Source organism: Primulina huaijiensis, chromosome 1 (assembly GCF_012295235.1).
Source record: "Primulina huaijiensis isolate GDHJ02 chromosome 1, ASM1229523v2, whole genome shotgun sequence".
In the NCBI taxonomy this organism is placed as follows: Eukaryota; Viridiplantae; Streptophyta; class Magnoliopsida; order Lamiales; family Gesneriaceae; genus Primulina; species Primulina huaijiensis.
The window spans coordinates 467,974-495,599 of NC_133306.1; the positions used below are offsets into that span (position 1 = coordinate 467,974).

Consider the following 27,626-nt stretch of genomic DNA (forward strand, 5'->3'; position numbering starts at 1 on the left):
GAGAATGAAATGTTTTTTTTTTTTTTCATTTTAGATTGAAAATTTTAAATTTTTGAAACTGAAATGATATGAGAGAAAATTTTATTTATTTATCGTTTGAATATTATTATTATATCAATTGAGATGGATGGGGATTATTCCATTCACGTTTTTATACAATTTTCGGAAAAATTGTAATTTTTTCTCCTTTATATTTGCCATTTTTACGATTTGTTTTCTATGTTGTCAATTTTTTTTAAATTATTATTATTATTATGTTTTGCAATATTTTAGTTTTTTTTTTCAAAGTAGCACTGACGTCATACCAACATTCTCGATAAAAAAATATTAGATTGTCAAAATCAAAAAATGCAAGATTAAGGTTAAAATTTGATAATATGACATACCAAAATATCAAATAATTAGTAAACATACATTACTAAAATTGCATTTTTTTTCCAAAAATTGGCCACGGTCCGTGTGTTATATGAATATGTGGGGTTGAATGTGCAAAGCAGTGAGGGTACACAGGATGAGAATCTTAATTAGTGGCAGAATGTAAAAATGCAAATCAGCCATTATTGGTTACTTAGAATTAAGAGCTTCAAAAGGAAACAGAAAAAATCTAGGTAATTGTATTGTTTTAATATTTGTACAACATTTCTAGCTAACAAGTACAACACGATTTATCAGAACGACTTCACTTGAGGAACAAAATTGTGAAGCATAGCTAGCTAATCCTATATTAATTAGAACTGATTAATGATAAACTATGCCATAAATTAACACGTAAAATATTTAATCTATCAGACGTTAATTAGTCTTTCGGCTCGTGATTATTGATCGGCGGGTTATTTTTAGGTCGATCACAAACCGTGTAGTCTTTACCCATCAGATTTGCAACTTCATCTGCTTCTCCGAGGAAAGTCGTCGTTTTCGACTTGTAAGAGTTTACAAGAACCACCTTCTCATTTCTAGAGCTCAAATCAGCAGCAGCTCTGGCACTTTTTGCTGCTCGGCCCTTTGCATGATCGTTTCCTGTTGATAATTCCTTTGCAGATTTCTTGAGAGGATGAATCGTATATCTCCCTATATNTAGAAATGGACATATAGTTACAGAAAATGAATCTTGAATCTTCTTGGATATATATAATATCGATAAATTTACCTTTTGCGATGGAGTATTCGCATGCAAGCACAATGAAGATAAAAGTTAGCAGTGATCTTGGACAGCTTCGAGACCCCATTTGAAGGTTGATATATATCGTTTCATATATATATGTATATATATTATCGAAGGAAGATGATATGTAGTTAGCAGCAGATGGAATATTATGGGGTTTTATAGAGTTCAAATTTGCAGCTGAGTCAAAAAGTAGGGTTCCCGACAGGAGGCAACTAACTGCATTTTATTTTCATTTTTTGGCACAGACACAACTTTGGAAAACTAAAAGGTCTAATATATAATTAGTGACAGTGTTAAAAAAATACAAAAGATTGTAATATTGACCGATTCACGGCAAACTTATCTTCACACCTCATTTCCAAACTTAGGATTCTGCAAATCATATATATAGCAATGTTTGGTGCAGATTATAAATTTCTAAAACATACCCATGTGCTAGATTCATCTGACTAATTATCTTTTTTTTCTTAAATCATGCGATAAATAGTAACTCGATAGCTGAGTGAATATTCATATGCTATATGAGCTGTAACTCTATTAATATAGTATTTAAATCTCCGTGTATGAGTGGAAAAACCATTTAATAAAAAGGCATGCAGCACAGTCAAATATGGAGGAAAGCTTCAAGTCAGGGAGATTCGATCCTCACAGGTTTGAATATAAGTTAATGTGAAGGCCTAAACCCGTGTGACGAGCGTTTGTGCAATGATTATGAGTTTTATTTTTTATACCAATACTTTCTCGGATGAGTCTGTCACACATGTTTCGGCTAGTATGATCTACATCATGTCAAAAGTTTACCCAGTACATACTAAAAAATAGCAACAAGAGATTTCATCGTCATTATCCTTGTCGTTATCAGGAAATATAGTAAAGGAATTAGTAGCTAGGTTTGGAAGTAAAAGGCATTAGAGAAAACATGCGCATCAAATGAAGAGCTTCAATAACGTGGGCAAGTGGAATTATTATTTTTTTCATTGATTTACTCGTCACTTTATTTATTCTTTCAGAAATTTGCATTAAAATGTAATTGTTGGTCTAGCTTAAGGAGCTAGTAAGGACCCGTGGACGAACTCTACTTTCCAGTTGTTAACTTCTTGAAATCAGTGCAAAAACAACCATGGCATGATACCATGTTTAATTTTGCAGAGACAAAACGATTTAATTTTCTCGTAAATTTATGAACAAAAATTAGCCCATTTTAATTTATATAAAATGTATTTACTATTGATATATATATTGTATGATAAGTATTTTTCGCAACATATCAGAAATTAGACTGTCATTGCTGCATGCAACAAGAGTAGAAAATAATTTTATTGTGTTTCCAGTGCGCAATGAAATGATTGATTATTTGGGCTGATACAATGGAGCCAGTGTAACCAATCCGTCCAAATAAAATTAAACTATATATATATAATTTTAAAAATAAAATTAATTTTTTTTATTCAAATAATCAAAATATTGCAATATTTTGGATCTCTTTGTTAAACTCGTTTCATAATAAATTCACACACCCTCTTAAATTAAATTTAATATCGTCAATCTTTTATTTGATCACATTATTCGCAAATTTCTCAGCTTGTGAAAACATACAAATACATTCTGGAGGGATTTTATTTATGTTTGTATTGATATGAATAAGGCAAAATTTCTTTTTTACTCTCGTACGTCTCAGTATTGTCAAATTTATGTTTGTAAATGTAAAATTAATACATTATGAGATACATGTAATTTTTAAATTTAATTTAAATGGATTGTTATGTAATAATTGTAAACCTCGTGGCACACCCTTGCTTAAATAGTTGACATTTTCATTTTGACGTAGCCCATATATAACTTCTAAATTCTTACGATTAATCCACAGAACTTTATGATTTTAACCCTTACGGCTGCAAAAAATCACAAATTATCCTATTTTATTAAGTTTGAGATAATTAGAGTAATTAATTTCGATGTCATGATCTGTTTTAATAATTATATATATTAATAAAATTTTAATGCAAATTATATGTAGTTCAGCGGATAGAGTTATCGTTTCTTGGGGTTTAGGTTATAGTTCAATTCTTATTGAGGTCATTTTTTTATTCTTTTGTTTTTCAATTTATTTTTTAATTTATATATCAAAATTACAATGTAGTCTCTCATTATTTCTTACAATTATATTTTGATCCTCATTTAAATATAAATCAAATGAATTATAAAAAATATTATGCAAGCACGCAACGCGTGCGTCGGTACATTAGTATATTTAATGTATTTGATAACATATAAAAGAGACACGTCACATGTGACATTATTGCTGCTCATGTATCTAAAATAAGTACTTTGACAGAATTTCATTAAAAAAAAAATGATGATGAGATCGTCATTTTGAAAGAATGAACAAAATCTATGAAGGTGGAATCTGGTAGATAGATTTCATCTTTGTTTCTAACAAAGAAACGTATTTATCAAGCGTGGAAACTACAGCTTCAAACTCGGTGACTTGTTGCTCTATTGAATCGATCTGTTGAACATATTCGTCAAAGCCGTTGCTTTTGGACTTCAGTTGCTCCACGTATACTCTTAAACCAGAAGCCACATCGCCAAAGCCTGTGTATTCTTCCGCGACCCTTATATTCATTTTCTCCAAAAGTTCGAGTATGTCGTTTGTTCCCTGAGACATATGAAAAGTTTCAGCTCACTGGATGAGAGCCACACATAGCAACAAGAGCATTGGAAAAAGGTTCGACGAAATAAGAACAAGAAACCATCAAAAAGTTATGCATATAATTAGCATCATCTCAGAACATTGCCAGAATTTCCTCAGAAAATCTTTATCTAGAACAAAGGGAATAAGCATCGTTTGGCATTGATTTCAAACTCACTAACCTAAGGGCTGACCCAATAATTTGGGAGAGGAGCAACTGGACAGGCGAGATGGATCGATTGGATTTAGTTGGAAGAAGAAAAGTTACTTGCAGTTTTGAAAAAAATTACACAGTGAAATATGATCATTTCTTGAACTGGATGGAGTGACTGCCCCACGCAAGAACCACCTCTGAATGACGTATATGTATACATATCATCATGTAGCACTTCTCCATGAACTCATTCACTCCTTTACATTTTATTAAACCAACAAAGCGTCTCGCCAAGCTATTACCTGAAGCTCGCCTTTGATCATATTAGAGACACTGGTGAAGAGATCATCGAGGGACTCGGCCAGGTGATCTTGCTCCATCTCCTTCCTAGAAGCCATTATGAGACACACTCAGGGCCCTGCTAGACTAGTTGACCTATGTCCATCATGCAGAGACAAGTGTTCGTAAATTAAATTGCCAAATATTTCCCTACCTTACACACCTTGGTACCCTTAAAACTCATTCAGTAACAAGAAATGACATAAATTTCCATACAGCCAACATTTAAAATAAGAAAAAGCTTGGTTGTATCACAAAATAATCGAATAATATGATCCTACAATTTCCTTTCATGCAGTGATCACTTTCCCATTAGCCAGATATGGAAACAACCGGAATCATCAAATATTTCATGAAAGCCTTATTTTTGGATTATAGATATAGATATGCACAAGTAAAAGATACCTTTAATCTACATACCAATTTTCCAAAGAAAGATATAATCAAAATGGTTTGGCATCCAAGGCAATCTATTCTTCTTAGGCTGATAGATAAGGGCCACTGTAATGAGTGTGACAACGAGAAGCGAGATCAAAGATCCAAAGTGATCTTGCAATACCATGTAAGTCAACAAAAACTACGCACCGGTAGTGGATAGTTTCCTCAACAAAAACATCCGTGTAATGCATTTTCAAACATGAACTTGGCATAATTTGACCCAAATTTCTTTTAAGAATTTACCAGGTGAAAGAATTTGCATATCTAGTATTAAGTACGCTTCAGCATCAGAATATGTCAGTAAATACACTATCGATCTAAGAGACATGGGAACTTGTCTCCTGTAAATCAAAATAAACTTTAAATAATTTGGCTGTCGTGCGTCATCAACCCCAAAAAGCATAATCCCCAGTACAGACTACTGATGAACTACATATAAAATCTCCTCCTCCCCCCCAGGCAGACCAGAAAATGCTGATCAAAGCAGTAGGTAGATCTCTCCGATCAAACATATATATAGATATAAATATCGACCCAATAGAATTTTTAGCAGTTTAAATCATGAAACCACTTCCTGAAAATTCTTGAGGTACATTCATGATAATCCCCTGGTAAGACTGATGAATAGCAGAATTTTCACAATTTAAAACTGAATCTAATCACGGCAAGATAAATTTCCAGGAAATGAATCGGGTGAGCATTAGAAACTCAAAAATCATGCATCCCAGTATTTACGTTTCTCACAAATGTAAATCTTTTCTCCAATTCATATAAAACCAAAACTTTCTTCAACCCGGCAGCAAATAAAAATTCATCAATTTTTTAACAATCGAGAACCAAAAAAAAAGAAGCCAAAATTTCAAAGCCTACAGATGAATAGCATGAAAGAAAGAGATGTACCTATAATGGAAGCTTCAAGAGCCTATGTTGGGGCGAGCGATGCTGTGATGGATGACGAAATGGAGATCGGAAAACCAATGGGTCATTATAACTAATTGCATTTGCTCATAAATTTCTAAAATCATTATTCCACCCTAATATTTTGAGATTTCTCGAAAATACCCCAATCTGAAATACTTTTTTATATCTAATTTTCACAGTTAAATGATTGTTTAAATCAGACTAGTGTTTTTTTTTTTTTGGAAGAAAAATCTGACGAGTGTTAACATCTCTTCTATTTATTTTATTTTATTAAAGTTGAAGACATGATAATAACCGTCTAAGAAGGACACCAATTTTTTTTCCCAAATTTACTCTTATATGATACTAATATTACACTTTTTGGTTTTTTTTTTAAAATTTCAACACACACTTTTTTTTATTTTTTTTATTTCAACAATTCAAATATCAATTTAGTCCCTCCATAATTTGTCAAATTTCACTTTATTCCATCGATAATGATAAAAAAGACTGTACACAAACGCATCGCGTGTGCAGAGTAACTAGTCTTTATAACCACGCAGAAGTGTTTATGGCCTCTAAAAATAATTTTTTTATAGTTATATTTCATTTCAACTATTGATATAAAAATAAATTGAATAAAATTATTTTTGATAATAAATTTAAAATATAACTTGCTCGAAAATTATTATTGTTAATATAATTATTATCTATTATTATACATTGTTTTATTTATTATTATTGTTGTTGTTATCATCATCATTATGATGAAGATATAGATTTAAATTATTTAAACTAAACAAAGTAAAAAATTTGTAAAATAAATAAGAATTGAGAGTGAGAATGATCATTGATACCCAAATGGATAGAATGGTCATTCTCATGTATGTGAATAGTCCCTCTCATTTCACTTATTTAAAGGTATAATATAATTGTTACTCGCCTTTGGCTTGTGTTCGGATTGAGTAATTTGAAATTCATGATTTTAAATTAATTTTCATTTTTACATAAGTTAAATAGAATAAACTCATATTCATCGTCCGCTTATATACATTTATAAATTATATTATAAATATGACAAGGGATTTCAAATGATTCTAATATTCTAAATATTTGAAATTCATTGTGATTAATATAATTGTAAAGTAAATAAGTTGGAAGATGTATTTGAATTATTTTTGTGTAAGTTATCTCAACAATAAAAATACATTTAAATACATAGATTCCAAATACTCTCATCCAAAGACAACTTTATTTAATATTCAAATTACTATTCAAATTAGTATTATTATTATTAACATTTTTAGTTAATTGTCCGCAATAAATGCATATTATTGTTATTATTATTATTAAATTTTAATTATTTTCTATATTATTAATTAATATTTTTTATTATTTTTATATATCTTGGGAATTGAAATAAGGAAAGATCTAATAATTAATATAATATTTAATTTTTAGTTTTTTTAATAAAGTAATCCTAGAAATTTTAACTACTTATTCAATTATTTTCAGAATATATTACTAATTAATATGAGGGTATTTTATAAATCATGATATAAGTAACAAAAATAATCAATCAATTTAAATCATACCAAAAACCATAAAATTTATCACACTATATCATTTATTCTTATATTTCATTTATATTCACTCTTATTATAATGATCCAAGTCCAGTTATTAATAAAGTATGACTTAAAGATGATTAAGTGTCATTACTTAAGCAAAATCATTATTTAGTCAGCAGCTAGTTCGAAACCATAGGAGAACATTCCACCACCGTCGAACAAATCAAACTTTCAAAGTGAGTTCGGAACATCCAAACGAAGATCAGAGATTCCCAACCGACAATCGGAGCTCCCAAAGTATTGTGTCAAATGAATATCGACACGTAAGAATTCAGAGCTTCTGAAAAGGAGAATCGGGCTTCCGAACGCTGAGATGTCACAAAGGAATTGACACTTATAGTTCGGAATGTCTGAACTCGAGTATGGAGCTTTCGAACTCAGCCTATAAATAGGTCACTATGGATTTAGAATTTGTAAAACATTTGCAAGCACTCTCTCGATCTATATTCTAGTACATTCTAGGCTTTTACAGTTGTTCTTGAAGTCTGTAAGTGTTGCGCAAAACTCGCGGAATAAGCAGCGACTCAAGAATTGAGCTATGAAACTATCGATCCCAAAAGACAGACTACATACAAATGTATGATCCGAGAGCCTCGGTTCTAATTGGGAGATAGTAGTAGTTAAGTTATAAAACATGTTTAGAAATATAATAATATGGGAAGTTAGTAGTGTTACCTTTTTTGATGTATATGATCAGTGAGTAAATATAATCATGACGGTGCACAGGTATGTAAGTACTGAATTAGATATCCAGTTGACTATGCATTTTTTATGTATTGCATTTTACTTGTCAAATAATTATGATACATATTTTATTGTGATATCATATATGCGGAGTTTCCATATCATGTTGAGCCTATTTATTCATTGAGATAAGTCTTGAGCTAGTATGGGTTGCTCAACCCTATGTATTTCGACGATCAGATATCGTGAGCCACCCACTAGCTCGACGGATACTTTTGTACCTGAGATCACAATTAAGTGTCAGAGTCACCCACCGGCTCGAACAACCGTGTGTTGCACATTCATCCGCCTAGAACTAAGGATTTTCACAGTTCGGTAAACCATCCGAACAGAATCGAAACCGAAATTCGGTTTAAATCGTATACCAATCAATAATTTGGTTTTGGTTGTAAATTTTTCATATTTTTGTTTCCGTTGTTTCAATTTGTTGAGATTATGTTTTAATTAAGTTGTGCATGTTAGTCATGGTAGGTGTAAGCGGCCCAAGTAAGGACACTACACTTTGATGTATTTCATAAAGGAAAAGTGAAATGTTTTAGAATATTGACTTATTCACGCTCATTCTGATCCACCAGGCATGCTTTGGCTCGTTTAAAAACCTTTAAGTTCATACGAACTACATAGTACATAAATACATAAAATATAAACGTTACATTTGCGGCTTCGTTCTATGTCAAATACGTTTTCTACGTTATAGCATACCAAGCTCTAATAACACATCATACACAAATACCAAATCCAAGTGGGAGACATCAAGCTGGTGAAACAGAACGTATACATATCTAGATTTATGATTGATAATGATACATGATCCTGAGTACAACACAATTATTGAAATACAATGCCAACACAAACAATACAACTACAACCTTTCGCTTTCAGAAAGACTACTCAACATTTAAGTTGAGTAGCAGAGTGCTGGAGCGACCGAAACCCGGACCTGCACACTTATAAATCCAACCATTTTACCTGAATGAGTACATTTCCATTTTTGACAATGGGAGTCTTTAGCTTATAAATAGTAGAGGTTATCAATTATTCACGTTTTGGTGAATTCTTCTTGAATAACGAATAGGTGTCGCTGTATATCGCCACCAGATTAGAGAAGACGGCTAAGACAATCATGAATATAGATAAGATCTTGTCCTTCTTCGTGGCTATGCCATACCGGTCCCTGGGTCAACAAGAATAGTGTCACGGTTAACTTCACGTAATTTGGGCAAAAATTTTGTGGGACCAAGTTGAACTCATATAATCTAACGCATTCAAGTGGTTCATATTGTAATATTCCGTCCCATGTCAGATTGTGGAACGTATGTGAGTTACTTTATACGACTGAGCAATGACCACTTCTAGGGGTTTGGAGTATAACCATTTTTGTAAAGTGAGTGCAGAAGCAAATCAACTATTTAGAAAACCCATTGTTGAGAGACACTGCTTGTATGGTATTGTGTGCCTGGGGCATGACACAAATAATTAAACTTACCGGATTGTCACCGCAGACGGAAAGATGAAACCAATGCAAACAGCAGCTGTAGCTCCAGTGAACTGGAAGGCGTCCCAAATGCTTGGTATGAAGTTTGCACCCAAAAAGATGACAACAATGAGCCCAATACTGAGCAACGCAAACCTGGCGTTGTCTGAAACCAATGGCCTAGCGGATGGAAATAGGAGCCCGTCTATGTTTAGCCTCAGGGGATAAAAAACAATGGGAAAAACGAGCATCAAATGGGCTGCATAGCTAACACGGACAGCATCGTTGAGTAGTGATCCAAATGGAATGCCAAGATCCGTTGAGAAGTTGGCAAGAACGTCATCTAGTATGGCTTCACCAAATAGGAGGTACCCGAAGATGCTAGTCATTATATACACACTTGAGCAAAGGAGAAGGGAGGTTCTAACAACCGACTTTATCTGTGTGTTATCATCAAGCTCGTTGGCTATTGAATGTACTGCAAAGCAAAAATTTGAGGACTTGAAAACACATCTCTAGCTGATTGTATCCGAAACTTGGATTATAAAAATGGCCGAGTCTTTCTTCTACTGAAAGTAAATTTAACAGCCACTGTAAATTTACACATTTATCAAAAATTTGCTTATGGTTCTGTCGAATGTAAAAGCATTAAGTATACGGGTGCAAAATTAAGGCCCAAAAATTGAAGTGATTACATACCATTGTAATGGCATATGTACGCGGTCACAAGAACAGGAACTGCAGTGAAGAGGTTGAAGAATGAAGCAACATCGGTGACATTGGGAAGCAATCTAGGCATCAGAACAGTTCCATTTATCAACTTGAAGAACGTAATCCCCACAGTAATAACAAGAAATACAACGGCCAGTGCAACTGATAGAGTAGATGTGTATCTCAATGAATCTGTAAACAAATGAATGAAACATTCAACTTCAACAAATGGAAGGAGAAAATAAACTACTCACAAAATCTGTCAACAAAGGCACAGAACAAGATTAAAAAAAATCCTTGTGTTATTTTCGATACAAACAAGATTAATTCGGCTATTGCGATTCTTGTATTTGGTGGGAAACTAGCTCACATTACACAACTAAATATATAGAAAAGGGAAAGAGTTAAAAACATGAAGAGCATAATATTTCAAAAGAATAACATAAAATTAAATCCCAAGTATCCCAGAGGAAGTCAAATTGCTCACGCAGTTAGTTCATTAAGGTGCAAAACCAAGTTATCGAGTAGTTTATCTCGAAACATGTACCAAATTTCGAGCTACAGCCAAAAAAAACAAGAAGGGGCTCACCAATTCGCTTTAAGCCTGCCAATGGAGCAAATATGACGAGGGTGGTGACAAGAAGAACAGAAAAACGAGTATTCCACCAGTGTTCTCCGAACCAGCCTTCAAGAACACCGGCATGATGAACTCCTCCGGATGTTGTTCCAGAAAGCACATCACCTTAACATCATACGCATTCACAAAGTTAATACTGAGACAATAAAAGCTTTAGGATCAACTGTCTACTGTTGTACCAAAAGTTATAATTTGTCAAAGCAGTTTGACTCAAGCCATTTAAATAATACAGTATCCCAAACACTATATTTCGATTTCTGTGCTGCCAAGGCTGCCACATAGTACAGAAGCCCTGTAATAACTTTTTGGGGAGATGAACGTGCAACTAAAATTCAATCAAAAAAATACCTATGATAATCATGTACACAACAAGCACACCGATGTTGTTGACTAACACACAGATCTGAATCAATATCCTGCCATACTTTCCAAAAGCATCCCCCATAAGTCCTCCATAAGAAGCAGACTTTGCAGTCCGGCTAAACCTAAGCAAAAACTCAATTGAGGCATGTGTCAAGAATGCCATAAAAATTATCATAGCAATTCCAAGAATGAGTCCCAATTGCTTCATGGTTGCAGGTAATGCCATTATTCCAGCACCTACAATTGTCGTGGACAGATTAAACACAGACCCACTAAACGAAGCTCCATTAAATTCATCGAACCCGCTCCCTTCCTCGTGCTTTGTGGGCAACAATGGGGATTTCTCATCGACAACTACTTGCTTGCTTTTTCTTGGCCTTTTTTCTTGGGTGTAATTAATACTTCCAGTCGTCATTTTTCAAGTAGATTGGACTTTTAATGTATGATTACAACAGAACAAACTCCCGGGCTTGTTAACCTAAAAAGATCAGTTTAAAACACTTTTTAAATAAAGGCGAACAATCTTTTTCAGGAGAATTTTCTTTGTGATAAGAAACATTTAACAGACTAATCAATTTAGAAACAGTAAGAAATCAAATTTCAAGATTATTCAGTTACTTTATATTCTTCAAAATCAAATCAAAAGATCATAGCCCTGGAATATACCTTAACAAGCAACTCTGAATCCCAAATCAAAATTGTCAGGAATTTTCTTGATAATTGGCTGAATTCATTAAAAATCAAACCACCAATCCAATTATCAGACAAAACGCAGCCAAAAAAAATCAAAAATAAAAACCCACAATCAATAAAACCCTACGAACATAAATTTCATACCTCGTAACAAAGTAGCCGATGGTTAGAGGAAGCGATGATGGGAACGGAAAGAAACGGAGAGATAAATTTTCACGTTTCTTGAAATGGGTAATATAATAATAATATAATCAAATCAAGAATGCTGCTACAGGGACCGTGACGCGCTTTGATTATTCTCCGAACAAATCAATGGCAGTAAATTCAAGAATTCTATTGCTTGAAAGAAAGAAAGAAAGAAAGAAGTTGACTACATAAATCAATAACCACAGGCGTCGTTTTCCTCCGAGAGTCCGATTGATTAAACGACTCCTGCTTGTGGGGTACCCGCGGTATCACTCAAATTACCTTTGGTGTGCGAGTGGCCAATTCCATTTTCCCCTGAAATCGAAGGATTAAAATAAAGAAAGTAATTGGGATTTCACTGATTTCAATAATTGGGGTCCGATGAGGATTGGGCGGACATCATTAATCGAGGAATCTATGATGTGATGATGTTAAAATACCTTTTTATATTTATTTTATTAATTTCCTTTTCTTTTAGAAATAAAGATTAAAAAAATTGGTATATCTTTTAATTTTTGGAGACCAAAGATAATTAGAAAGAGTGCTTCAAAAGGTGTTTTTTAAGTTGGAATTTTAAAAATGTTCCTAAAGTAAGAGTTATGATAATTTTGTATTTGGATAAATAAATAAATATAAAACTATTATACTTCTAAACAAGTGTAATGTATATATATAAATAATTAAAAACAACGTGTTAAATTGATAAATCATAACGATATCCGTAAATATTGAAAAATAAGCATAAAAAATTAGACAAAATAATACCTATGATTAATTATAATTAATTAATTAATAACTCAATTTTTTTAAAAAATAAATAAAAGGAAGATCAATTTCAATTCTAAAACAAACATATGAGTAGGAGAATAATTGTGAATGATTTCATATAATCATTTAAAAGAAAATTTTATGTAAAATAGAGAATATTTTGAAAATTTTATCTTATATAGAATGGAGGAATTTAGATTTCGGGATAATAAGATGATCGACTAATATTTTCTTAAAAGTGCTTTTTAAATCACACACACACAAAAAAAAAAAACAAAACAAAACAAAACAAAACTCATCCAAACAAATATAAAATTATAAAAATCAACTTTTTTAAAAAAAAACCCACACACTTTTATTCCAAACGGAGTCTAAATATCCAAAGCACATTTATACATCATTAATTATGTTCGTAAATACATGGATTTAATATTGTGCTCACAAATAATCCTGATTGCTTACCGACTTCTTAATTTAATAATAATAATTGTCCAGATTACAAAACTTGATAGTGATCAAATTATTAGGACGTGAAGTAACTATATATGTATCTAATCAAAACAAAAGGACATAATTTAGGTAAGACGTCACATTGTCTGTCATATTGAATGATAACCTTTTTGGGCGGCCACACGACATGGATTGGAGTCATTCGGCATTTTCTAGGAAGAGAGATTTACGAGTAAATATATATTAGGGGTACGAGGATGATTTAGATTTGTCAGAGCTAGTATTTGAAATGGTCTAGTTGAAATTTTAAGTTTGTTTATAAGTGTATTTATTCAAATAAATCAATGAATTTGTTATGATACATTCAAATACCACTTTAATTTTTACGTGATTTTAGTTTTAACATATATATATATATATAGGCAACATCGAATCGAAGATCCAAATGAAATTAATATTAATTTGAACTAACATCAAAAGATAAACGAGTACCCACGATGATTATCTTTGTAATTAATAATTCAAGTCAAAAATTGAAAAGTCAATAGATTTAATGTGGATGGTTAAACAATTTATCATAATTGAAGGTTATAAAATAAATATAATCCCTCCCATATTAGAAATTTGAAAATTTTCTAGCCATTAAGTAGATAAAGTTTCCTAATCAACTAGAAAAACATATACAACAATACAAGTTCTTGCTTCAATGTTAGGATAACGGAATATGATGCCCTTTTCGGGACGCTGATGGAAAATGAGAATGCTTTAATTTAAAGGGTAGTCCACCAGCAGCCAAATCCGTGGTAGAAAGTCTGCCTGCGGGCGGGGGTTCTGACAAAAGAAGAAGTGGGAGAGAATAATAATTGTATATATAATTGCATGGTTGTGCAGTTTGTAAGGACGAGGTTTCAGTTGGAGAGAAAGTGACTAGATTGCCTTAGCTTGTTTTCATCTGTACCATAGAGAATGCATTTCACCACGACTGGACGTGCCCTCTGTTTGCAGATTAATTACGAGAAGAGAAGGCGTGAGAGAGGTGGTGGTGTATTTGATGTTCGTGTGGTTGACGGTGACTTTGAACTTTTACCTTGACAATGTGAATTAGATTGAAGAGTGGCGTACGAATTTGAGAACATTTTTTGGTTTTTGGAATGTAAGTATTACAACGTATGTGGAACTGGTGGACCTGCAAAGTTTTGTGGTTACGAGGCCGGATGTATTATATGCTTGCAGCGTCCAGTTCTCGGAGATTGCTGCATTTCTTTTGAGATCATGAGCATTTAAGTTCCATTATCCAACGTAAGCCCAAAACTTTTCTTGCAAATTCACAACCCCACGCGGCCGCACTATCTGATTAGGAGCCGTGGATCTTTTTTTATAGAAAAAGAAAATTGAAATTAACATATGTAACTTTATAAGAATTTAATTTTGCATCCCAAGATGACAAAAATCTCAGCTCCCGGTAGACTTTGCTAACTTAATTGTGCTAGTTTCTTTTGAAAGATTTATCATCTTCCAACAGATTGTCATATTTTTTCTTCAAAGGGAAATGAAAAATCTGTAATTGTCGCATTTCTTGGAATTCAATTTTATTTTAATCAATTTTCGGCCATATTTTCCTACACACGCTCTCTATTTTACACAGTATATATATATACACACACAAAGATACTCGTGGATTCCTGTAAAAAAAATCAAGAACGAATACACGCACACAAATCAACTTAGATATGACACGAATCAAGTTCAAGAAAATCGCATTACCATTAACATAAATATGAGTTAAAAGCAAGACAAAGTATCAGCAGTAGTAGCTTTAATCGCTATTCACATTTTCCTGATACCCACCAATCAGTATGATGGAACAATCCCATATCCAGTTTCTGCCATTATGGAAGTAGAAAACATCTGATCCACTTTCACTTCCACATCTTTTCTTTTAGCAAATCGACCCTTGATTCTTGGTCTAGTTTCTGCATATGCTTTTCTTGATGCATATCGAATCGTCTTCTCGAATTTTCTAGCCTTTTTCTTCTCTCGATACCTCAAGACTCTTGCCTCTCTGTCCATTGGAGTTAATTGCAGAGTTGGTGCCTGAATTGATGGGCCTGAGAAAAGATCGATTGTCCCTTTTGGAGGTCTTGTGTGGGAGACTGAGGAGATCTCGGACGATGTTGCTTCTGGAACCACACCAACATCCACCGGCGAAAGGGAAACCTGGGAAATTATGTTACAAGGATATTGTATCATGATTACTGCGATATTTCTAATTCATCTCGACCATTATTAATAGTAAATCTAACAATTCAAAGCTCGACTTCTAAAAATAAATCCATGTCTTATGCTGTTATTATTCTTATTATGAGGGTAATGTGGGATCGAGAGGTTTGTTTTGATTGAACTCAGGCCCTTCGGGTGGTTTACGCCAGCACTGTACGTAGCAAGAGTATATTAACTCGGATAATATTCTTATATCATTTTACATCCCGAATTCCCCTTACATGTCACTTCTATTTTCTCGTGTATAATATTTTGTGTGTCATGCATCACAAACTCTAGATCAAATCAACAATTTTTCCCTAATATAAAAGTGTTCCGTGTATATTGCAAGAATTTCACTTAAATGTTGTGTAATACTTATTGGCAAAGGTAACTTACTATATGAGATTTTGAAGGAGGATAACTTCTGTACCCCAAGTTTGAAGCCTTGCACTCAAATCCCATATGGAAAAAAATGTCCTTTTCTTTACAATTCTGGATTGGGACAACACTGTCTCCTCCATAGTTCCTTTGAGAAACAGTGCTGTTGTAATTCTGCTGCAGACTATTGTACTGATCGTTGAACTGGTTGTCTAGACATGGATTATAATCATCAATATCAAAACACTCATCCACTTCTTCACCGAATAAACCCCCACTTTCACTGCTTTGATTTTCTCTATTCTTTGAAGGATTGAGCAGTAGCCATGATGCTGCTTCGTCTTCATCTTCTTCTTCTTCTTCATCTGCGTCATCTCCTTCCCGAGTCAATAAATTATCTGCTGCTGCAGCTGCATCATTACCAGTTAGCACGTACATAGTTTAATTTGTGTTGAAGATTACTAAACTGGTTTATTCTTCCGTATATGATTATAAATATATTTCAGAAAGCATTTTCGCATATTTCACCTGTTACGAACCCGCCAGGTCTAGGAACGGAGGGGCCGTAGAGTAAGCCCCGAATAGGCAGAATCGGAACTCGGTGGTGGCGGCGAGCGAGAGGGTTTGCGGAGTGTATATCAGAGTCGCAAGAAGTGCAGAGAGATGCAGCATCAGCCTTACACAAGAAGGCAGCCGGAGCACGCTCACATGCCTCGCAAACCAAAACACGCTCGTGGCGGGAAGCCAGCAGATTGGCCGCGTGGATACGGGCATCACAGCTGCTGCAGAGGTACGCCATGTCTGCGCGGCAGTACACAGTGCATGCTGTGGAGTGGCACGTGTCGCAGGCTCTGGCCCAGGTGTTAAGGCCCTCGTCGCCATGTTTCTCGAATTTCAGCATGGTCTTTTTCTATTTACTGTGCTCGCATATTTTTCAAGTGCAAGGTAGTATGTGAAGATCTTGTTACGAGGGCGGAGTATGTAGTAATGGAGTGAAAAGGGGTTGGAATAATCCAAGGTTCGACACGTGGCAGCAAGTTAGTGGGTGGAAATTGTTGTGCTATAAATTTGTGGTTGGCATGAAAAGGTGGTGGGGCTATTATATATGATGAGGTGATAGGGATAGGGTATGTCGCTTTTGGAATCAAAAATATTATTTCGGGGGATTTTAGGTGTCATGGAAAGTGATGATTTTTCCATCTCATTTGGGTTCTATTGAGTGGGGGGGCTAAGGGAAGAAATCGGCTTTAGTTGTTCTAACATGTGAAAGGTAACCAAGATTGGTCGATTATATATCGGCCATGTTCTTCAATCCAGAAATTCAGGCATACCATAAATCATTAAATTTCCATCAAAGTTTGTGATTATTAGACACGGTCTTGTTATCCAAGCCTAAAACTTAATTTCTTGATTTGATTACAAGACCCAAGTACAAGTCGCATTCAAACACAAAGAATTCTTGCCCATTGATGTACATATAGTAGCAGCGTTTTGTATCATCTACTGTGCATAACATGGTGTTGTGCACATATGGATCATATTTAAATAATAAATTTTGAATTTGATGGACGTGGCTGAAATGGAGTCACGTACAAAATATGTGGAACATAACATATGACGACGACAGTATCTATATCATCCAATAGAAAATTGCCACGTAATAAAAAGGCCGGATCACTACGAACCTGAGCCACAAGTTTAGTATTCGTAGTGACACTGGAGTCAATGTACTGGGCAATCCCAAATTATGTGGGCCTGTGGGCCCAATAAATGCCCACATCAGCATCTCACACGGTTGTAACTTGTAAACCAACTCATTATCCTATTTTTTAATTTGAATTATAAATTATCCTTCTCAAAGTGTGATCCAACATCGTTGAATATAAATTCAAGCCTAAAATATTTTACTCAACCTGAATAAAATAAAGAAAACTCAATTAAAAATTTCATGTGACCTGGATCCAAAATTGAAAACAATAAATACACAAAGCATTTTATTATGCTGATTTCAAACTAAAATTTGAGCTACCTAAAAATTCAAGCATAATTTTTTATTTAACAAAATATGTAAAAATTCGATTCAATTCATTCATATTTTATACCCAAATAACTATATCTCAAGTTTGTATTCATAGAAAAAAATAATAATTCAATATTTTTATTATATATATAAAAAAAAGTAAAATTGGATTCATTCAATGTTAAGCTCCGTCAACAAAATTGAATACACGAGAGGAAGTTACTTTAAAATTGGCTCCACTAACAAGATGTCACAAGCCAATATAAGCCATTTCAGGACTTTCTCAAATAGGAAACCCATGGTCGTATAATTGCCCAGAATAAAAGAACCTGCACCTCAATCAGTATCTACCAAGATTTCACAAGAAAAAAATCGATGAAACCATTAGACAAACAACAAGAAATTGCAGGACTCCTTTCACATAACACACAACAGACAAATTTGAAATTTGAGCTACACACAGTTAATCTACACTTTGAGGTCAGTAATACCTCGCGACACTTAAAGCGCTGTTAAAGAGTTGTGACTCCACCGTCAGACATCAGAGACGCAGCAGCAGCAGCTGCAGTAGGAACAACTCCAGTTATGCCACCGGGTTTTGAAAGATGAAGCAGCCTGAAACAGAAACAGATTTTACAGATTTGTTATGTTAATATGATTGGTAAAACTTAGAAGTTCATATTTCAAGGAAGATCGTACGACAGAAGAAGACACTATCAAATTCAAGACATGTGCCAAGCAGTGAGCAACATCGAAGAAACATGACTCACATCCAATGCCGGGACTTCAAATAATAAGAGACAGTAGAAAAAAATCAACATAACAATACACTTATGCATGTGCACTTACGGTGCAAGATATTCACAGAAAGATGATACAACAGCGGCAACTTCGGTGTAGTTCTCAGACGATGCAGGGGCTGTCACTTCGACTATCTGTATTCCTGGCGTAATAGGCACTGCCTCATCGGTAGCATGAAGTTTGAGCATTTTATTGATTGAAGAGACGGCAACTGTTATCTGAGCACCTTTTAGGAAATGGAAGGTAAATCCTACTCTCAGAAGCTCGCGGTCTAACTTGTAGCCAAGTGAATAAAATAAGTGATGAGCATTTTTGTTTACTTTGCTCTTTACCATATTCCTCACCAACACCGAGATTTGCTCAGCACCAGGACCTTTCATCGCACCACCAATGTGTCGCACGGTCCTAGACATGATATAATATTTCAGAAATCACCTATACACATTAAATAATTAAAAGAAATGCAGCATCACACCTCTTCTTACCATGTTGGCTCTGACTGCTCGAGATCACATAAAAGTCGTATTTCTGAGGATACCAAACCTAAAAGAAATCAAGAACAAATCTAATGGGAGTATTTACAGGGATAAGCCGCTAACCAACAAAGCATCGTGAATCCCTCCAGCTAAAAGAAGAAGAAGTGCATTATCATATGTAATGAATATTAATGTTGTAGTTGGTGCCACATTTACACGAGATAAATAAAGCTCGCTCACACTGCCAATGAATAATCAAATCGGTAAGAAAAAATATCATATTTAGGGAAAAATCGAACTTCCAGCAGTAAAATGATCTAACAAACCCAAACAGCAACCTTTATCGGGAAAGGGTTTCTATCAATTAATCAGGCTTTTAGTTTTAGTTTTTTTTTTTAAACAGAAAATGAAATCTGTTTGGGTTTTTCAGTCAGCGGCCGGAAACAAGGGAAAATTTTTAATCATTTTCTTAAAAAGAAAATTGTCTAGCTTGAAAACAAATACCCTGGAAACAAACCCAGCTCCTTAGATTTATTATAAAAGTTTATTTTATTTCTTTTTATATTTTAATAAATATTATAATTTTCATTAATTGCTAAATAAAAAACCAATTAGAATTGAGAAAAATAATACTATAAATAAACGATTTTGAATAAATTAATAATAATAATAATAATAATAATACTAATAACAGAAGTAATAATTGTTAAAAGAATATCCAAAGGTAAGTAATTATAGTGATTATTAACTTGTACATCCCAACATTTTTTTTATGTGTTTATAAAAGAAATTGACAAATTTTTTGTTATATTCCTAATAAATCTTGAATTAAATGTGAAATATTAACTTCGAAGAATACTACTTAATATTTTATTTATAGATGATAAAAAATGAAGAAAAAAATTTAAAACATAAAAATTATTGTTGGTAACATGCAGAAATATTCCATTTGTGTTCTTAAGGTAAAATCAAAATCTTGTGATATAATGAAAAAAATAAATATGAGCAAATTTGTCAAGTAAGAAATTTATAGTTAAAGTGGTGTGTCATTAACATTTTGAAATGTCTACATTAAAAAAATTGAAAAAAATATTTGTTTTATTTTCATGATATCACTTATTATAATAAGGAGATGTTATATTGCCAAACATCAACATTTTGAGTAGGTTTTTTTTTTAATGAGGGTTTGACTCAGAGCCAAATTTTCTGCTACACATGCATGATGTTCTAAATCGTGCTATATTTTGTTCAAACAAATATCGTTTGCAAAAATTATTAAAAAGTAAGGCTGTGTTTGGTTGCAGGATAAAATAAACTAATGTTTAGTATGTAAATGATAAAGAAAATGATTGTTATAGAAATATAATGTATGGTAGTATGTTTGGTAAGATTTTTAAGTATAAGATAATTTTGAAATTTGTGATGAAAGTACAAAATTGCCCTTCTTTTATTTTTCTTCTTCCACTCCGATGGCGGCGGTCCGACGGCGACGGCGACGGCTGTGCGGTGGTCCGCGGCGGCTGTGCGGTGGTCCGGCGGTGGCATCCGGCGAATTTCCGGCGAGGGCGGGGGCAGCGAATTTCCGGCGACTGCTGGAAGGTCCGGCAAGGTTCGGCGAGGTCGGCGGCGGCGGTCCGACAGTCGAGGTGGTTCAATAGCGGTGAAGGAAGAAGGGTAAAATTGGAAAGAGAGTAGCGATAGAGGAGGGATTAATAATCCTTCGGAGGAAGGAGATATTATTTAATCACACGTAATACCACCTAATCACTTGTAGGAGGGATTGAGCTGGATAAATAAAAATCGTACCAAACGCAGGATAAAGTGTGATAAATTAATCAATCCTACCTAATCTTATCTACCAAACGCAGCCTAAATGTACTAAATTTCGTGCATGAAAAAAAAAGAATAAATCACAGACAAAACATTCCATTCATCTATTTTTATAACTAAAAATTCATGAAAATATTGTTTCAATCATTTAAAAGTGTTTGAGATACAAATTATTATCAATTTTTTAAAAAATAGACGAATGTTGTATGTGATTTATTATATTTCTTCTTGCATAATGTTAGTCTTCCGTGATATCATCGAGTTTTTGTACAACAAATTTTAAGTTGTACAATTATATTTTATTCAAAAATATTAACTTATTTTTATTATATAAAGTATACGAACTTATTGTTAGCATGTTTCCGAGAAATACTGAATGCAAAGATATCGGAGAACTTTTATTTCCAAAACCTAACTAAAAACTAAAAACACCTGAAATCCACAGCCTAAAAGATAAATAAGACAATAAACAACAAAAAAAATTGAAAATCAAGCCCGGTGAGGAGGGGCATGGACGGAATCTTTGTCAACACCTTCGGCGCCAGCGTGACCATGAGGCCCGAAATGGCCAGGAAATGGAGGGTGGACGAAAGGCCAGTGTGGTGGCATGAATCCGGCGGGTAGAGGCGGGAGGGTGAAGGGCCAATGTGGTGGCTTGAATCCTCCGGCGGGCAACGGGGGCAGAGGGAAAGGCCAGTGTGGAGGCTTGAATCCGCCGGCGGGCAACGGAGGCAGAGGGAAAGGCCAGTGTGGTGGCTTGAACCCGGAGGGTAGCGGAGGAAGGGTGAAGGGCCAGTGTGGTGGATGGAATCCACCGGCGGGTAGCGGCGGAAGGGTGAAGGGCCAGTGTGGTGGATGGAATCCACCGGCGGGTAGCGGCGGGAGGGTGAAAGGGAAATGAGGAGGCCACTGGAAACCGCCGGCGGGTAGCGGGGGAAGGGTGAAAGGAAAATGCGGAGGCCACTTGAAACCGCCGGCGGGTAGGGGTGGGAGTGTGAAAGGCAAATGGGGGGGCCATTTGAAATCACCGGAGGGCAATGGGGGGTGAGGCCATAGATGAGGTAAGCCAAAGAAACAGTCTAGTTCTTTTCCGGCGACGCTTGATTTCTTGTTTTCATCGGCATGCTTAACGGCGCCGTTGTTCACGGCGGCGGTGTGGGTGACATGAGTAGCACTTAGACCACCCGAAAGAAAAGCAGAGAGGCATAGGAGAATTAGGAGAACAACGGAAGAGGTTCTTTCCGCCATTATAGCGTAGTTACTTTCAAAGATTTACTGTGCAGTGAAATTGATGGGTGCAAGGCGTTAATTTATAGAGTTGAGTGGGAGAGTTCACTGAGGTGAAAAAACTAGAATCTTGATGGAGTGTAATCTCTTGTTTGTACTTATCTGTGGATCAGATAATTATAACTGTTGAATATTTCGAAAAATCTTTTTTTATTTAGTAAAACCAAATGAGTCTTGGATTAGATTTGGGAAGGAAGATAGGATTGAATTATAGGTGGAAAAGGTTAACTCTACTGCATTTTGAAAGTTCTTATCAGATGCCTTTTACTAATCAATCACATAATTAAAAAATAAAAATAAAGTGTCCCTCTCAATGAGAATCACACCAACTCTGAAAAAATATACTGTTGAAGATTGGATGTTCGCTATGAAAAATATGCTATAAATTTAAATTTATAGTAGAGGATATCACTTTGAATTTAAAATAGTCGGCCAAAAACACTAACTATGGTTAATTAATAATTTATCAAGAGATAATCACCCAACCAAATGTCATCTCAAGATATTTGAAAATATGTTGGGATTCATCCCTTTTCAGTTTTCTATTTTCGAGATTTGATTAAGATTTTTAGTTATCGAATATTTAAAAATAAAATCATGGAGATATGCATGCAGTTTAAAAAAATGGAGAATGTGTAGTTTTAACCAAAAAAATAATTATTTAATTGGCCAGGAAATTAATTAACGCATCAAAAATGGAGAATATGTAGTTTTAACCAAAATAATAATAATTAATTGGCCAGGAAAGTAATTAACGCATCAGGTTAACACCCAACGCGGAAATTTTTTTTTAGCAAATATGAGAAATTAATATAAGAATACGAAATGAAAGATGAGACTGACCCATGTGAGAGAATATTCGGGATATATAGATTCACTTTTTATTTTCAACTTGATTTAAGTATTTTATTATATTAAAATATCCATTTTTTTTATAAAAATATATCCTAAATTTATACAGATCTCACTATATATAGGCAACCGCTTAAGCGCTAGACGGCTGTTGATCTCCTGGAAAAGGGCTGTTCGGTCGGCCTGGGCGGTTCAAGGCGGTAAGGACTTTTATTTTTAATTTTATGGGTTTTCTAAAGTTTTTTGATCTTTTAATTTAAATTAAAAATCTAATTTAAAAATGAAGATATTTTTTTATAGACTCTAAATTATAGTCCAACAAAAAATGTCATTTGTTGGCTTGCCATAACACATTAAATTTTATCTTCATCTACGATCTAGAGTGAGAAAACTTCACGATGATTATTTCGTATCTAAAGATGATAAGGATATAATGATATTAATTTAATTTAACAATGATTTAATATCAGAAAATAAAAAAATCATAATATTTTTTATTATTCATGTTCTCCTCATTTATATTAATAATAAAAATAAAATAAAAATAATTTAAATATATTAATATATAATATTTATAAATATTTTTAAAAATAATTTAAATGCCTAGGCGAGGTGGTAGATAGCCATCCTTTTTTAGAACATTGATATATATAATATAGGAGAAAATAAGTTGTGAAATGTAATTATTAAATTGCCTAAAAAATGTAAATTATTATTTTTCTATGGACTCTGTTGGATAACTGCTGTAGTTTATTGCGCCAATCAATGAAGTCCGAGTTTCATGTGTTGACTGTTCAAATGTGACTTGATAAAATAAAATAATAGATTTTATAAATACCAAACAAACGATATAAAAACAGACAGCAAAGACATTGCGGTTAATCAAAAACAAAGATATCGATTTAGCAAGACACTCAATTGGACATTTTACTTCTATATGTATCGAGTAATCGAAACAGGTTAACTCTACTGCATTTTGAAAGTTCTTATCAGATGCCTTTTACTAATCAATCACATAATTAAAAAAATAAAAATAAAGTGTCCCTCTCAAAGAGAATCACACCAACCAACTCTGAAAAAATATACTATTGAAGATTGGATGTTCGCTATGACAAACAAAGAGCTAAAAAACTTTGATTTTATAGCCGTATCTTGTATAAAAACTTCACATTTGAGAAGCCCTTGAAAACTTCTCATCCATGCAAAATTTTCTTACCTCGGACCAGAGAGCTCCATAGCTTGAGCAAGCAATGAAGAATCATCGGTGAGGTCGGAAAATCGTTCAGACGAGGAGAGCTCCAGCCTTCTAAACTTGTTTGGTTCTAGTCTCTGAGATGCTTCCCATCTCTCAGCAAGTCCATCTCCTTGTAGCATACGAACCACTTCAGACATTTTGGGTCTCAGCCCCGGTAGATATTGAGTGCACAGGAGAGCCACTTTAACCATTTCTTCTAGCTCAATTCTGTCGTAGTTGTTCTTCAAGTCTTTATCAACCAGTGTATTTAGTTTCTTTTCTTGATGAAGTTTCCTTACCTGAAAATCACAGTTAGAACTCATGAAAGCTGTTGAATTTGAGCGGGCAAGGCAGGTATGCGTCTACTAAGTTACTAACCCAATCAAGAACCGCTCCTTTCTGACTGGCCGATTTACTGAACTCTAATGCTCTTTGTCCTGTGATCAGTTCAAGAAGAAGGATTCCGAATCCGAACACATCTGTTTTCTCAGAAGACTGGCCAGTTGACAGATACTCGGGGGCTATATGGCCCACAGTGCCACGTACAGCAGTCGTGACATGCGAATCTTGATGATCCAAAAGCTTTGCCAACCCGAAATCTCCCACCACTGCCTCGCAATAGCCATCAAGAAGTATATTTGCAGCCTTGACGTCTCTGTGAATAATCTTTGGATCACACTGTTCATGGAGATACAACAGTCCCCTTGAAGCTCCTAAGGCTATCCGCTTTCTTGTAGCCCAGTCCAACACTGGTTTCGCTGTTTGAGGTGAAATTGCCGACATAAGAAAAGTCTAAACAAAAGGGGTTATCATAAATTTGAAAATATACCTTTGAGACGCGAAGCAACGCTTCCATTTGCCATGTAAGGGTATACTAGGAGCTTTTCTGTTGACGTCATGCAAAAACCATACAATTTGAGGAGATTCCGGTGAACTGCTAGGCTAATCATCTCAACTTCTGTCTGAAATTGCCTTTCTCCACCTGCTGCTCCTCCGTCTTTGAGCCTTTTTACGGCCACAGCAGTTCCATCTTGTAGACACCCTTTATATACATTTCCAAATCCACCTTTCCCCAGAATGTTTTTACTACTAAAATTGTGGGTAGCAATTTGAAGTTCCCTAAACTGAAACCTCCTTAAATTTCCTAGTGAAACTTCCTCATGTTGTCTGTCTGAAATTTTGAGTGGGCACATAATATCAGTTCAAAGAAAGAACTAGAGACGTGAATTTAAATAAGAAAGATCGTGTTTAGTATTCAGACCATTAACATCATAGAATTCTTGTTGCATATGCCTATGTCTGGTCCAAAAAAATAGCCCGAATCCGAGGATTATCAGACATAGGAAACCAAGGCTGGTTCCAAAAACGAGGGCGAGAGTGCGATGTTTTGATTTTGCCGAAGTAAGAGCAGCTTGAAAGAATAGAAACTAACATCAGGATAAATATAGCATAAAGAAGAAACAAGAATCAGAATTTTAATTTCTTACATACTTTGAGTGGTGTTCAAGGACATAGACATAGGAATCAATGTTATTCCACTACACTGTGGTTCTGATCCTGTCTCACATATAGAGGGGTTCCCAATTATACTGCAGAAATAGGGATTGCAGAAACACCACAAGTTCAACAATCTACTTTCATTTCAAAAAACATAAGAGATTAATTTAGGCAATAAATTACTTGAATGTCTTGTAAAGGAATCTGGGTACGGGTCCACTCAAGTTATTGTAAGACAAATCCCTGAAACAAGAACCATGGGACGAATTTTAGAGCATTATAACCCAGCGTGGCAAAAGTGTGTGACTGAGAAAAGAATTACAGTAAAGAAAGTTGCGTCATATTGGCAAGTGACATCGGAATTTCGCCAGATAGACTGTTGTTGTTGAGCCTCCTGATTCATTGAAACAAATCTTGTGAGACTCAAGGATGGAAACATATTGAAATTTCGATATCTCAAATTCGTGATTTAGGGGATGAAGTTCACATGTATTGAAGGCTTTGCAAGTGGCCCAAAGGAGGAGGAATGATGCCGTTGAAGTAGTTGCTTGAAAGATCAAGTGTTTGAAGTTTTGTGAGTCGTCCAAGTTCGGTAGGGATTGGTCCTGTAATGTTATTATTCTGCATAAGTCTGCAAAAATCCCATTCCATTACATTTATTTTGAAAAACAGGAGCTTGTGAGAAAAAATGGTCCTTCAAGAATCATCCCTTACACTTACATAATCTGAAGATTTGTTAAATTCCCAATACTTGGAGATAAAGTACCAGACAAATTCTGACTTGGAGCCCCTCTGCATGATATAGTCAATCTTCTTATAAAATCAATTCTAAATCCTCAAGAAACTGAAGAAATCAAAAGAAGAACTGCTTACATTCCAATAACAAGACTTTCAGAAGAACAAGTGACCATAGTCCAACTACATGGATCAACTGCATCCCCATCCCAGTTTTCAAGAACACCATGGGGATCCCTCAATGCAGATTTTATCCCCATTAAAGCTTGAACTAAATATATAAAAGCCCAGATAAGAAAACAACTTTTTCAATTTAAAGCCCCAAACATGTAAATTCTGATAGCCATTTTTACCTTCAAAGTTCACACCTTTGGGAGAGAGCAAACCCATTGAAGAGCTGCAAACGGATAGATAAATGAAGGCAAAAAATGCCACCTCTCTCTCTCTACTCATTCCCATTGATGAATAGATACAACAAGAACTCCAAGAAGATAATAAAATAATTATGATTGAGAGTAAGCCATCAAACGGCTATCTTTTGAGTAGTATGAAGTCATCTGCAGATCAGAACTGGGGCTTGTTTTCTATGGCAGCGATTCATTTTTCTCAGCTTGTCAGTTCAAGAAAAGTTTTTTTACGCTTTGGTGCTGTATAAAGAACTAGCATGTCTGTCATGGCCTCACGGGATATAAACTTGTCAAGAAAAAGAATATTTTACTACCTCGAGTTTAACCAAACATGGGGGTAAATTTTTAAAGAGAACCAGTTCATTTACCAAGAAAAATACACAATCACGCTTATTAGTTATTACCGATCCGTAGGCAGTCCTCTTTCTCTTTCTTTTTCTTCTCCCCTAAAAAATTGAATTTTTTCTTCAAAAAAAATATAGTTGAATTTTAATGTAGTTTTC

General features: G+C 34.4%; 5 protein-coding genes across 11 annotated transcripts; all 5 read right to left on the reverse strand.

The window, feature by feature from the left end:
• Positions 1–3,476: 3,476 nt before the first annotated feature.
• On the reverse strand, positions 3,477–5,802 carry LOC140973735 (biogenesis of lysosome-related organelles complex 1 subunit 2-like). 3 transcript variants are annotated; one of them, XM_073436774.1, is made up of 4 exons: positions 5,689–5,711; positions 4,771–4,851; positions 4,314–4,446; positions 3,477–3,824 (listed from the first exon to the last, which is right to left on the reverse strand). In XM_073436774.1, exons 3-4 carry the CDS (start codon positions 4,407–4,409, stop codon positions 3,558–3,560), a joined length of 363 nt encoding a protein of 120 aa, XP_073292875.1. In that variant the 5' UTR covers positions 4,410–4,446; positions 4,771–4,851; positions 5,689–5,711; the 3' UTR covers positions 3,477–3,557. The 3 variants fall into 3 exon arrangements, with proteins under 3 accessions (XP_073292875.1, XP_073292866.1, XP_073292882.1); XM_073436765.1 differs by lacking the exon at positions 4,771–4,851 and having other exon boundaries at positions 5,689–5,802; XM_073436781.1 differs by lacking the exon at positions 4,771–4,851 and having other exon boundaries at positions 5,659–5,726.
• A 3,021-nt stretch (positions 5,803–8,823) lies between these two features.
• On the reverse strand, positions 8,824–12,388 carry LOC140973749 (amino acid transporter AVT6A-like). Of its 2 annotated transcripts, none has more exons than XM_073436802.1 (7): positions 12,093–12,388; positions 11,914–11,971; positions 11,233–11,725; positions 10,837–10,989; positions 10,236–10,439; positions 9,549–10,014; positions 8,824–9,236 (listed from the first exon to the last, which is right to left on the reverse strand). In XM_073436802.1, the coding sequence occupies exons 3-7, from the start codon at positions 11,660–11,662 to the stop codon at positions 9,098–9,100; spliced, it is 1,392 nt and encodes a 463-aa protein (XP_073292903.1). In that variant the 5' UTR covers positions 11,663–11,725; positions 11,914–11,971; positions 12,093–12,388; the 3' UTR covers positions 8,824–9,097. The 2 variants fall into 2 exon arrangements, with proteins under 2 accessions (XP_073292903.1, XP_073292894.1); XM_073436793.1 differs by having other exon boundaries at positions 12,085–12,388.
• Positions 12,389–15,075: 2,687 nt separating this feature from the next.
• LOC140973758 (zinc finger protein CONSTANS-LIKE 2-like) lies at positions 15,076–17,158 on the reverse strand. Of its 2 annotated transcripts, none has more exons than XM_073436824.1 (3): positions 16,513–17,158; positions 16,003–16,388; positions 15,076–15,561 (listed from the first exon to the last, which is right to left on the reverse strand). In XM_073436824.1, the coding sequence occupies exons 1-3, from the start codon at positions 16,883–16,885 to the stop codon at positions 15,196–15,198; spliced, it is 1,125 nt and encodes a 374-aa protein (XP_073292925.1). In that variant the 5' UTR covers positions 16,886–17,158; the 3' UTR covers positions 15,076–15,195. The 2 variants fall into 2 exon arrangements, with proteins under 2 accessions (XP_073292925.1, XP_073292917.1); XM_073436816.1 differs by having other exon boundaries at positions 16,003–16,394; positions 16,513–17,157.
• Positions 17,159–18,357: 1,199 nt separating this feature from the next.
• Positions 18,358–19,480, reverse strand: LOC140977472 (mediator of RNA polymerase II transcription subunit 18-like). 2 transcript variants are annotated; one of them, XM_073442308.1, is made up of 4 exons: positions 19,291–19,480; positions 19,126–19,210; positions 18,854–19,023; positions 18,358–18,619 (listed from the first exon to the last, which is right to left on the reverse strand). In XM_073442308.1, exons 2-4 carry the CDS (start codon positions 19,183–19,185, stop codon positions 18,517–18,519), a joined length of 333 nt encoding a protein of 110 aa, XP_073298409.1. In that variant the 5' UTR covers positions 19,186–19,210; positions 19,291–19,480; the 3' UTR covers positions 18,358–18,516. The 2 variants fall into 2 exon arrangements, with proteins under 2 accessions (XP_073298409.1, XP_073298337.1); XM_073442236.1 differs by having other exon boundaries at positions 18,854–19,210.
• A 4,740-nt stretch (positions 19,481–24,220) lies between these two features.
• On the reverse strand, positions 24,221–27,398 carry LOC140973771 (protein NSP-INTERACTING KINASE 1-like). Of its 2 annotated transcripts, XM_073436837.1 has the most exons (11): positions 27,070–27,398; positions 26,855–26,987; positions 26,702–26,773; positions 26,469–26,612; positions 26,304–26,375; positions 26,165–26,224; positions 25,976–26,073; positions 25,746–25,895; positions 25,314–25,655; positions 24,863–25,242; positions 24,221–24,783 (listed from the first exon to the last, which is right to left on the reverse strand). In XM_073436837.1, exons 1-11 carry the CDS (start codon positions 27,173–27,175, stop codon positions 24,463–24,465), a joined length of 1,878 nt encoding a protein of 625 aa, XP_073292938.1. In that variant the 5' UTR covers positions 27,176–27,398; the 3' UTR covers positions 24,221–24,462. The 2 variants fall into 2 exon arrangements, with proteins under 2 accessions (XP_073292938.1, XP_073292943.1); XM_073436842.1 differs by lacking the exon at positions 27,070–27,398 and having other exon boundaries at positions 26,696–26,773; positions 26,855–26,916.
• Between the last annotated feature and the right edge of the window lie 228 nt (positions 27,399–27,626).